At 39.3% G+C, this 13,199-nt stretch overlaps 1 protein-coding gene across 3 annotated transcripts in view; it reads right to left on the reverse strand.

Annotated features, from left to right (window-relative positions):
- WDFY4 (WDFY family member 4) overlaps positions 1-13,199 on the reverse strand; it is a 124,638-nt gene that overhangs the window by 56,693 nt on the left and 54,746 nt on the right. For all 3 annotated transcript variants that reach the window (XM_032115869.1, XM_032115868.1, XM_032115870.1), the window contains exons 35-39: positions 12,601-12,758; positions 11,923-12,161; positions 10,033-10,142; positions 8,887-9,078; positions 8,193-8,332 (exon numbers count right to left, since the gene is read on the reverse strand). In XM_032115869.1, the coding sequence (XP_031971760.1) occupies positions 8,193-8,332; positions 8,887-9,078; positions 10,033-10,142; positions 11,923-12,161; positions 12,601-12,758 (839 nt within the window). The remainder of the gene's footprint in view (positions 1-8,192; positions 8,333-8,886; positions 9,079-10,032; positions 10,143-11,922; positions 12,162-12,600; positions 12,759-13,199) is intronic.

Below are 13,199 nucleotides of genomic sequence, written 5' to 3' on the forward strand. Positions count from 1 at the left end.
TGTGTTGTGCTACAGAATACACATGCACACAAAAGTATGTGCCGAAACTATTAATAAATAAAAATAAACGTCAAGACAAATTAATTTTTGACTTTTAAGAGACACAAGGTAAGCCTAAATGTTCAAATCCCTCACTGTGCCAAGCGAATTATCCCATGGATGACAGTGACAGTACCCACATACTTGTTTCGAAGCATGTGTTTCTAGTCATCTGTTGGTAAGGGCTAGAATTAGTGATGATAGTCTACTACTTTAGCTCTTCTGAACAAAATAAATATTGTAAGTATATAAACATACATAGTAAGAGCATTTATGTAGCATCACAGCTGTAACTCTTGCACAGTAGTTTTGACCAGTACCACTCAGAGATCTTTATGAAAGAAGTCAAAGTCTTTAGTTTGCAGATGGGGAAACAAAGAAGTGAGTTTCTGGAACATGACAGAATCTAAGAGCTGAGTTTCTGGAACATCACTAAATCATAGAATTGTTTGGGTTGGACAGGACCTTAAAGATCACCCAGTTACAACCCCTCTTCTATGGGCAGGGACATTTTCCACTAGAACAGGATACTCAGAGCCCCATCCAGCCTGGTTTTGAGCACCTCCAGGGGTGGAGAGTCCACAACTTCCTGTCATTAGGACGTGGTTGCAGGGAAAGGGGGGATGGTGATGGGGCAAACCCAACCTGAATTAATTTGAAATAGCATGATAAGCCCACAGGGAGGATGCATATGGTGAGAGCATGCAGTAGTGGGAGGGAGAAACCATTTGATGAACTAGTTTGGAAACCCCTTCTACTCTTATGTTCCCAGTGGCAGATAGTACTCTAATATAGCTGATTTACCAGATACAAGATCTCATATCCCAGGAAGAGTCCATGTGCTTTATTTGTCTAAATTGGGCTTTCACAATTCTTCAAGGAAGGTTTTTTTTATCTAATTATGGCTATTCAAGCAGTCACTAGGTTTTCAGAAAGTATTTCACAGGCACAGAAAAACAGCACAGCAGGTAGTGAGCTCTTAGGGATGCCAGACACTGCATGTAAATAGCATATGTGACAGTGGCAAAGAGTTTGTGCATGGCAGAAATAGATATGATGACTGATTCAAGAAATCACTGTGTTTAGGGATGTGCTTAGGCATGCATTTCACAGGTTTTATGTACAGGTTGTCTGCTAGTGAAGGGAGGCAGACGCACCTTTAATCCAAGTATTAAAGATATCAACACAGAGATAATACATATGCAGCAGTTGAACCTCAAAAATGACAATTAAAAATACTTAAAATCTCTATGGATGATCACTCCCAAAGAAGAAAATAGGAAATTAGCATCATTAGAATAAGAAAAATTACACGATACCAATGTGATACTCTTCACATCTTGAATCAAACAGAAAAGCAGATGAAACAGAACACTAAGGAAATGCCATTTTAGAAAGAGCAAATTGTTCAGTTTTTCTTAAGTATATATTTCCCAGCAGCTCAACATTACATGGCATCCACTTGTGGCGCAGCATTGCTCTTCTCAGCAGCCCCATATGCCACCTCTGTCCTCTGGACCACATGCCCTAACCAGTGTGGATGAGGATGTGACCTAGTCAGGAAGGAGAGAGTTTCTCACAAAAGCAAATGATTTTTGCAGGCATCATCTAGAGCCAATAATTTTTTCATAGAATATTTCTGAACCACCATGACTTACACAGGCACAGAGACAGATTTTCAGTAGTTTTGAGCCTAAACCCTTTGGAGATATGAAAACTATCTTCTTGTATTCATGGCAGTTCTCATGCTCCTTCTGTTTCCACACATCTAACCAGAATGTTAAAGCACAATACTTCTGGTCCTTTCTTGCTAAATCAATCAATGCTTGCTCATCAAGCTTGCTACAGAGGACAGGATTATAGCTACCATGGCAGCTTTACAGAGAAGCATCTGAGTGCTATAGTAAACTATTAGAGCTGGGTAAAGTCTCCAATGCACCAGCCCTGTTCTATTCAGATAGAGACAAAGTGCATAACATCTCCAATCTTCTCCTGCTACTAAATCTGACAAAGTAACCAGGTACACTGCTACCCTGTGCAAACAATAAGCCACCTTTCTTGAGACCAGATTACTTTTCAAGAAAGTGACTATGCACTAGGCAGCAAGTAGGTTCATTTCACAAGAGAAAAAGTTGTTCCATTACTCACCAGGTAACAGCCATTAAGCTAAGGCAGATAATGTTTTCCTTAGCAAATTAAAGAGCAGTTTATCCTAGTCCTTCACATACACTCTCCACACTGAGGGTTGTTTGCAGGCTCTTTTGAATCACAAAATTGTTATTGCCATGTGGATTTTATTGTTGCTTTGCCAAAATTCATTTAGCTTTTCAACAGACTGAGTTCCAGCAGTTAAGTGTTGCGGGGAAGCTTCGTGCCTCAGCCCACTAGGAGGCTAATGCAGTGTGCCAACTGCTCCTAAGGATCATGGATGCATTCCTGGCATTGCCAGTTGGCTGGGGAATAGCAGACCTAATGAGAAAATCCTCCATATTTCAGTGCATCATAAATGTACCCACACACAGGGGTGGGTTTCAAAGGGTAAACCTAAAGCTTGGTGCGTACATGTGACTATTTATCAGCTAAATCCAGGCAGTACAGAAGCCAATCTACTTCTATAGCAACCATATGTCTGTATGTGTGCGTGCATACACACAGCCCTTCAACAGATGACACTATTGAACAGATTACTTGTCTCCTAATAGCAAAAAAGCACAATGAGAGTCAAGGCATGTTTATTCTTTAATCCTATCTCTGAGAATGGCTTCTGTGACTTGGGATAATTCATTCAACCTCTTGAGGACTCAGTTTCCATCCTGTTACAGCAGAGGCATTAACTTTTACCTCTGAAGTGAAAGGTGAAGGTCAGACTTTGGCATCACAGGGAATAGCAGTGGAGTCTCTTCTAGCCTTCACTTGCTCTTACTCACTGTTTTCCTATTTCTATTTAAAATGTGGAAGTCCTACAGGTGTATTTAACTTAGGGCTTTATTACACACTATTATCTAAATGCATTTGTCCAACATTCTCATGCACTGGCATTTCTGATTACATTTGAATCATGGCTTTTATGTAAGAAAAATGTGCCCTTCTAGTCCTTGAGCTGATGAAAGAATTCTGTAAACACCAGTGTATGCTTAGAGGTTAGAGTACAGAAAAAAGAAACATCTCTCTCCTGACTCATAAAAATATAGTTTTCCTAAAATGACTTACATTTAAAGGTGACAAGATTACTTCTGGAGTTTCTTAGTGCATATACTTCAAGCTACTCTGCAGCAGAAAGCATAAATAGAACACAAGCAAACTTTAATTTGGCTAGCAAAGATGAGAGCAACAAGAAAGGAATGGTCACAGACTCTAGCACAGTTAGCAACCTATAGCCTCACTTAGAAGAAACATGTAAGTCAATCTCACAGAGATTTCTAGGGCCTCCCTTGATTTTCTGTTCTTTACTTTTCAGTTTAAATTGACACTTCGGTCTTTTGAATTCAAACCATTTCTTTCTGAAATTATTATAAATAAAATGTTGAATCAAAAAACTGGAAGAAAACAGACATATCTGAACCAAGAAATACGAGAAATTATTTATCTATGTATTTAGCAAAGAAAATCATAGTCTGTTTCAGTGGCTAGCACTAATTTCTAGGGTTTTTCTGCAACCAAATAAAACTCCTCTTTCATCCATGTCAACACCATTCAACTCATTTGGCATCAGCTCCGTTATGTGAAAATAAAACTCCACAACCAGCAGCTCTTGAAAGATGAGACTTTGGTGCCAACAGCTTTAAACATTAAATTCCACTTGCTGAAATCCTATATCCAAGCTTAACCCTGACCCAGACAATCTCTAGCTTGAAAGGCAAAAGTATATTTTAAAACAATATGCAGGAGAAATAACAGGCAACATTTTCATACAATGTGTAATTCAGTGAAGGCACTTCACTCCTACAGAAGACCACTGAGTTTAAAAACACAGGAAAAGTCCCTCTGAAGAGCTACCCACAGAAAATTTGTAAGCAATGTCTCTTGTGTTTCAGGTTTTAAGATGATATAAATCAAGAAAGAAGCAATCTTGCTAGGATAGGTTTTCTGTTGTACACTGTGCTATCACACACCATCTCCTGCAGCAACCTCTAATGAATTTTTAGGGGACAGACTGAGGGGTCTGTGAATCTGAGGCAGCCTAAAGACCTGTATTCACCATACAACATTTATATTCCAGTTCTCAGCTACACAGTTATCTTCAATGAATGGGGAAATGATTCCCATGTTTCAGAAAGTTCAGTGATTTGTATCACATAATATGAAATAGCTCTATATTTTATGATTTCATGCAATTCTTAGCTAACACTGACCTGTTGAATTACTTCTTTATGATCTTGTAAACAATCTGAAAATGATAAATGAGCAGTGTGTCAGATATGCGTGTAAGAGGACATGAAAATTTCTTTGTTCAAAGTTAAAGAAACTTTTTTCAGCTTGCTACAGCATGCTGTAATTTAGCTTTGAGCCAGTTATTAAACAAGACAATAATATTATAATGGAAATTGTTTAATATACATCATTAATAGTAAAGTGCCTGCTTTCATTGAAGTAAAAAAAATGTGTGCTATGAGCAGTTTTGAAATGAATATTTGATTCCAAAGTTCCCTTGTGCATTTAATGACATGCTAATTTACATTTTAATTACTTCCTAAGAAATCAAAGCATTTGTTGACAGAAGAACATAATGTCAACTTCACGGTGCACTGTTGGTGCATAGTTAATGAACTTAATTAGATAATTAGTGATGTTAATTATCCTTCTATTATGAAGATAAACATGTTACACAAACGATGCTCTTTTCAAAGAAATATCATTAAATGTTTGCTTGTTTTAACTCACTTAACTCGAAAAGCTGATAAAAGACCAACTAAGTGATTGGTAAGAAAAAGATTTAAGTTCCTGGCTTTGCAATTACAAGTTAGGAGGTCTCTTAACCTCTTCATTCTGAAGACTGGGATTAAAAAGACCTTTTCTATCAAGTTATATGGGCCTTTGGCATAGAGGAATGCAATTAATCAATGAAAACAGTAGAGGACAGGCATGATCAGGCCTCCTGTAAAACTGAGGAGGCTCTGCATTTCTTGTAAAGAGCAACAGCTCTAAGGCACTGTGTCTTACAGGAGTTAGAAGTACGGTGCTTGTAACCTTGCTCAGGCACTAATCCTAAGGAACCTCAGGACAGGGCATGAAGCAGCTGTTGACTGATTTAGAGTTGACTGAAATACAATTGTTACAGTGGTCCTTTGCTGCTCTTGTAGCTTTTTGACGATATCAAAACCAATCACAGACGCTACTAACCTAAAAATTAAATACATATACTAGATTTTGACAGTAAAACTGGGGAGGGGGAAAGGAGGAGAAAGAGCAAGAGATCAAAAGGCTCACTTTGAAACAGGAAAGTCAGTGATTTGGAAACCTTGGCACTGTATTCAGTCTTACAGACCTTCCTGCTGACAAATTTACCCAAGTCTCTCACCTGTAAGCATCAAAAAATCCAACTTTGAACAATGCTCCTTGTGCTCCTGCATGACTACTCAAACTTCCAAGAAAGTACAAAACAGCAATTACTAGAGCAGATCATTGCCATTCTACTACCAGAAATGTAATTACACTCTTTTCTACATGATCACGCCTCGCAGACAAAGCCACGAGCAAAGCATAAGATAGCACAGTGGATTCAGAAATATGCAGAAAAACCAGCTGCATTTGATGGCTGATTCTCATACTTGCTACCAAATAGCAGGAAATTGCGTTTGCTGATGATGGAGAACATGAGCAAAAGCACAGCAGAAACATGGGGCCTGATCCTTTGCTGGAGTGAACAGTTTGAATTTTGCTGTTTTTTCCAGATTGAGGATTGGGTCTCAAAAGCACTCTTCCTATCTTGTAAATAATCGTGGGGAAAAATTTAAGAGCAGTGTTTGCTGCTTGTTTTTTGTTTGTTTTAATCTGCAGCAAATACTACTACTGCTTCAACGTCTTTGTTTATTTTTCAGTCGATAGAGGAATCACATTAACAACCCAGTAAACAACCCATTTCTTCTTTCTACTGGGCACAGCTCTGAAATCCTGGGTGAATTTCTGCACTTCTCTCAGTAAACTTTGCTCAGTCAGGAGCAAATATTTTTATTTTACTCCAGGATTTAAATTCTTTGTTCCTCCCTATGTAGTTCATACTATTATTTTTCCTTTAATCTCCATGTTTCAACCAAGTGCCTATTGCTGTCAGACGTAAGTCCATAACTTGCGGTAATGAAGACAGAGGCCAGTAGTGAACATAGAAGTCCCCTGACAAAGAAAGTGATACAAAATTACATTACAGCACATTTTTAAGTGACTACCAAACTGGTCAAAAACAGGAGGTAGAAGCAAAAATACCATTTACTTTTAATGTAAGATTTCTAATGTAAGTCTATGAAGGAAGAGAACCATTGAGGGGCAACTAAATTTTCTTCCTCTTAAATTTCACCTCTCTAAAAAGTGTATCAAACTCTGAAAGACAGTCTGGAGGGAGAAGGGGGGAGAAGGAGAGTGGAGAAGAACATTTGGAACTGTAGCTTCGTATCTCATTGAGAAGAACAATTTATCAGAGCTATGGAGCTGTCAGTACTTGACATGATAAAGAATAACACCAAGTGAGTAATGTTTCTTCCAAACCCAGCTCCTTTAATTACAAGCAGCTTCCTTGCAGAAGAGAGACAGAAGATGTAGAAACACCAATTTCATGCACTTGTGCCTGAATAATGTCTCCGTGCTGCCTTTTCCAGATGGCAACCTTTTCACTGGAGGAACTAATGATGTGGGCATATTTAGGGAAAAACCAATAACAGAGTCTTTAACCTTCAACAGCAAAAAGCATGTTGTACAAAATGTTCCTTGGGATACATTTACAAATATCAATTACATTGCTCACTGAGGTGTAATCAGCTGTAATAATCAAAATTAATTTAAAAAAATAATTAAACAGACCCCAGGGCAAATAGTCGACACTCTTGTAGTATGACATCACAGTATACATATGTACCTGGGAAGAGCTTGCTCACTCTGTAAGCAGCAAAGTGATTTTAAGGACTGAGAAGAATTCTGTGGCATGCTGAAAAAACCTTGCAGCTCAGTAAGGTACCATCAGACACATTAGCTGGGTATCACAGTCTTCCTGATCAACACACCTGGAAGTGAACCAGGCATCACCAGGCATAAAGCTGCAATCTCACGTGGCTTGAGCTAGAGGGTTAAGGCTGCCTAAAGTGATGCTAATAACAGACTCATTGTGTCCTCAGGAGAAGAAAAAGACCTTAACATGTTGAGCACCACAGTAGCACAAGCTTGGTTTAAAGCTCTGAATATTTGGTCAATGCACTTTTACCATACCCTAGGGCAAGTTAGTTACTCTACCTCTACTACACTTGAAAAGTAACATCTATCTAGGGCTTTTTATTTCTAATTTTGACAAATGCTCAGCAAAACCATGGAAATGGCCCTCTCTTTCAGCAAAGGAGGAGCTTACACATGGAAAAGACAGTTCACCTTCATTCCTGACAGTAGGAATTATGCAGACCCTCCAAACCAATCCCTGGGTTATATACCAAGACTTGTTTCTTGATCTCTAGGGGCTAAACTAAAATTTGGACCTTTAATACTTCATATTGAGTAGAAAATGTAATGATAGTACCACAATAATAGTACTATGATGATACCTGAGCCGTTCTACTAATTCTACTAATTCAGTGGCTGAAGGACAAGGTTTACATAGGTGATGCAAGTCCAAAGCAGCAGCAAAGCTGGCATCTCCTCACCTTGCTCCAAGCAGAGCCCTGTAAACACAAACGTATCTGGGCTGCTTAGGGCACATAATTGTGCCCTATGCAGAAAATATGCATTATTAGACTACGTGAACAGGCTTGCCAAGAGAAGTTCTTCAGGTAACTATTTCTTTGTGATTGTTTCTAGCAGCCTAGAAAAGGAACCTCAGCTGCAACAGTTGCCTAGTTTGCCATGGAACATGTCAACCAACAGACATTCAGAAGCCACCCCAATCCAGAAAAACTCTCCAGAGCTATATAAAAGTTAGACCAGTGACAGACCCAGAAAAGACAAAGAACAAAATTTACCTCTGATTTGCATGCCATTTCCTCTGTGTTTCGGCCAGGTATAAACCTAATAGCTGAAGAGAGGCTTTCACTCCAGGAATTGTGCTTGCTCTGGGACTGGCCTGGCCCTGCTTTTTTCTGGAGAAGCTTCTTTTCAGATACTGCAGGCCAAAACAGACAGAAAAGCTTTTAAGACTTGAAGTTGAGCCTGTCGGAAGATAGAGGGGTTCTATCCTGATTACACAAGATAAAACAACATAGCAGCGTGTTACCCAAGATGAATTACTTTCTATTTTTATGAGAATTGAATTAACACATACTTCTCAAGCTTTTATTTAAAAGCCTCACAGAGCTCTGCCATAGATCAGTTTCATTACAGACACAAACTGTGAATCACTGCAGCACTACACACATTGCAACGCCCTTCTTTAACCATATATCCTTCCTTTTAAATCTTCCTATGGGATACAACCATCTAAGGAGATTTCTCTTTCTTGCAGCACAACATGAGCCCTAAGACACCACCAGGGGATTACAGAAGGGCTGGGTTATGACACAGGAAGCAATCACAGCCCTGAAGGAGAGAAACTGAGAATCTGCTTCTTAGCAGGTGATGTGCAGGGTATAACCAAAGAACAGCTGCTTTCCACCAGGCACCCCATTTACCACACCATCTTTGCTTACTACAAGGAGTATTCCATAAAAGAACAGAGACCTAGCAAGTGCTGCCAAGCTTTTGTCATAATTTCTTCCCATAAAGGAGTGATCTCTGTTATCTTCATGTCCCTTTCTTTGTCATTTCCTTTTACAGAAAGATCCATCTTGTAAGTGTCCTCCAGAGCCTGCTGCCTCTGAGATATGAGCTGCTTCCAGATGATTTCTACTGTTCTCAGAATCTCCTGGTGAACTAGGAAACAAAAGTAACACCAAAAAATGATTCTTCATTTGTGTTTTCAAGTCAAGCAACAGGTAATGCAAAAACATCTCATTTGGAAAAGCACTGCTCCAGAGTAACTGCTGGAGTCAGTGGAGTTGTTCCTTTTTGTGTACTGCCTCCATAGGTTCTAAGCTAGAGTAGTTAATCTAATACAGAAAACAGCAGGATATTTCTTTTATATTTCAACTCATTGAAAGAAACAAGTAGGAGTGACATGTGGTTTTAACAGGTTTCTGCTTTGGAAAACCATTTAATCAGAATTTTTATGATCTTATTATCATGCATAGAATGCTAAGCACATAAAGGACATTCTTTTATGTTGCCAAACATCATTGGAGATGGACAGGCAAAGATAACCAAGTTGTGAAACAATTTGACGCAGCAGGAGGGTACTGTACAAGGAAGTGCTGAGATGTTTTGCTCTATTTCCCTGCAAACCAGACTGATTTTGTTGCATCATAACCAAGCCAATATATATTAAAAAATAAAAAAAGAACACTGCTCTGCTGCAGGCTTCAGCTAACCACACTGAATCCAACCCATCATTTTTCCCATGTTTCTCTTAAATGCTCAAAATGCTTCTTTCTGCACGTAACAGACACACACTGTGTATGGCCTTGAAAAAAAGAAATAGAGCTACAAATAGTATATGTGTCTGGTCCCTTATACTGGCCATAACATGGAGGAGAGATCTCCAAACTGATACCCATTACTCCTGAGGATGTAGGGTGTGACTTTTGAATCAAAAGGCTTGATGCAAACGCAAGTAATTTTTCAGCACAACTTTCCTTTCTCTTTGCTGTGCCTGCAGTGCCTGTACATCAAAGAGGAAGTAAGTGGCACTTGCACAAGCTGCTCTGATAACTGCTTAGGACAGGTATTTTCCTTCTCTCTAAGCCACAGGAAACATGTGCCATAAATTACCATCATCTGGAGTAGGCAGGTTGCCCTTTTCCTCTTCACTGGGGGCAAGGAAAATTTGGTGATAAGAAGCCAGCTTTGGTTTTGCATCCAACCCAAAACCTTCCGAACAGCTGTGACAAAAAAAAAAAAAAAAAAAAGGAGGACAGGTGAGGAAATCAGAACAAACTGAGGACAGTGTGTTTCTGCATATCCACTCCTACTTGAATCATTTAGTAGATCAGTATTTATAGTCTTGAGAGCTTATACCAGTCATGTAATACCACAGAATTTCCAGAAGTGGGAACTTAACCACTACCAGTCTGGTTTTCAAAGTCAAGGAGCAGTCATCATGACCCTCTACATCACCCTCTTGTTCGTGCCTAATTCCTGCACTTCTTACTGCACTTGTATCTACCATTCACCCCAATTAGACAGAACACAGGGCTGTACTGATGTAGCCAGTCTACACCAGCCTTCTTGCACCTCCCCTGGGCATCTTGTACATTATCTCTTTGCTCTGAATTCCTCTGCCAGAGGTATCTGCCACTATGCAGAAAGCAGTGTCTTGCTGTACCCTACACTCGAACTGCTTAGTCTGAGTTTTTTGTAATAATGATTTATTCATTCAGTTTCTAAAGCACTCAGCACAAAAACATTGTAAATTTAGCACCGTGATACAATTATCACATAGATGTGATTATTGAGAACATCTGGCCAAGAGGAGTTCTGCTTTGGGACTGGGGGCTGTGCCACAATTTACCAGTCAGTAGGTAAAAGACATTAGGAACTTCAGTACAGCAGTAACGCTTCAAAAAAAAAAAAAAAAAAAAAGTCAAACAGGCTTGGGTAAGGTATCCACACAATCTGGACACAGAATGGCTGCCAATAATGGCATATATAGCCACAAGTAACATACCAAGGTCTTTCAAGTCTAAACAGGCCCTACTACCTGGGAGAGTCAAATCCTTGGGTATGCAAGGTGCCATTTTTATTTCTGATTTCTTTAAAATACCACAGTTCTGATTCCCTGGGTTTGTTATGTTTGGCTTTTGGATAACACAAACCCTTCTCTAATTTCATTTTTTAAAAAATGTTTCTGCTCTTACTACGTAAAAGCAATCCTTACTCCATCTTAGCAGTTTTGGCCTACAAGTTATTATCTGACTGGAATGAGAATAATCCAGAAAAGATCTCAGGAAGTGTAGCTTACTTCTTGTGTAACACTGTATTAATGGATTCAATTCAAACCATCAAAGCAGTACAGAAGGCTATCAGTGAAACAAGAAATATCATTATAGTGAATAAAGCACTGGCCAATATTGGCTTTTTTTCACAAAACTAAGCTTCCAAAGTAACTCCCCAGCTTACATTAGCAAGAGTATATCTATTATATCAACATCTGTAAGAACAGCAAACAGTGGGTATGGATGTTCTAGCCCTACCCAATGTCAGAACAACCAGAACTTTGCAGCTCAGATCCAAGTCAAAATAACACAAAGATCACAAGATCCATGCACACTTTTACTTATGTTTTAAATGCACCCGCACATAAATGACCGCTGGATCAGAAAAAACATCTCACTAAATTACCCCATGCAGACGTCTCAAAGAATGGCTGCCTGCATGACTGTGGAGTGGTTCTAGCCCACGTCTCAGGAAGATTTCCAGATGCTCATTTTCCTGATGGGCTTGTGAGCCAGCTCCACTGAAATCAGTTCAAGCCTGTTAACTGCATTTACTACTCCGAAGTGAGTAGGCTGCTGGAAATGCTGGATCGAGCTCAATCTCAGCTTCTAGTGATTCCCCAAACCAGGTATTACCTAAGTTCTGAGATATCTCCCCCTCTGCAGCCACTTCCATAGGTACAGCACGAGATACAAACAAACATTATAACGAGATGAACATTTGTACCTGCCCGAGTTCAGTTGGCAGAGGCAGTACATCAGACAGATGACAAAATTACTATTTGAGTTGTAAGTTGCAAAAATAATGTCCCAGTGCTCTTGCAGAACAATGAGAGTGTTCAGGACATTAAACTGCTCAGGCAGTGATTGTTGTGGTCTGGATAGGCAGTATAGGATGGCTCTGTTTAAGCAGCTGTACAGGGCACTGAGGAAAACTTCCTTTTGAGAGACAGAGCTTTCTAAGACCTGTGAAAACACAAAACAGCAGAGTACTTGGCTTGCTCAAAGAACTTTCTCCCCAAGGATCCACTCCTCCCACTTCATTTAACCTGCTGGAAACTTATTTCAGCGAAATTCCCCCAAACTACCTCTTACATAAAAATTGTATTTTTCTGTATTTCTGCCGAAGTCCCCAGAACTGTGGAAGAGATTAATTTATTCCTGTTCAGCAACGTGTACATAGCCAACAGACAGTGTCACAAAAGAGTTAACTATCCTTTCTTTATGCTGCACCATCTATCTCTAATTATAATTTAGAACTGTTATGTTCTTACGCAAGAAAACAGGAATAACACCAATCACCAAACCAGTTGCAGCCATCCTCTTCAGAATTGCAGTATCACGACCTCAGTGTAAAACAGCATGTTAAAACATGATAAAAGTTGGAAAAAAAAAAGTGACTCACCCACATAATCTGTTTGACAATGAAGATCAGGATTTGCTTGGGATCAGCAGAAAACATTCTGCTGTTCAGCTTCTCAACCAGCTTCTGAACAAAATAAGCAATATTCATCGTGGATAGGGGTGCAGCTGATTCTGAAGCACCATGAGGATCGCTGCTCCCTGGAGAGGATACAAAAGGGTTGATTATTCCATAACAAGCTGAAATGAAAAAAAAGTGAAATGTGAGATTACCAGAGCTGAGTAGGAACAGTCTCATCCCACAATATGTCAGAGCTGGGACATGTCTAAGAAGACTCTAGGTATAGCAGAAACACCTTACTCAGACTGGAAATGACAGCTCCATATTAAGGATAGAAGCAATCTCACTAAAATGTTGTAATGAACAACTGGTTCAACTAACAACTCAGAAAGGAGAGCTGCAACAACTAAGTTAGTGGGGCTGCTTCCAGAAGCTTTCAAGGATAAACCTAGGTTTCTTTCCACATACTCCCTTTTTAATATTCAGGTATTTTTAATATCTGTTCTCAAAAAGAAAAAAATGAAGAGGCTCTCCAGAAAAAAATTATAAAATTACAATAATTTATGCAAACTGGCTTACAG

The sequence above is a fragment of the Corvus moneduloides genome, chromosome 8 (assembly GCF_009650955.1).
Source record: "Corvus moneduloides isolate bCorMon1 chromosome 8, bCorMon1.pri, whole genome shotgun sequence".
In the NCBI taxonomy this organism is placed as follows: Eukaryota; Metazoa; Chordata; class Aves; order Passeriformes; family Corvidae; genus Corvus; species Corvus moneduloides.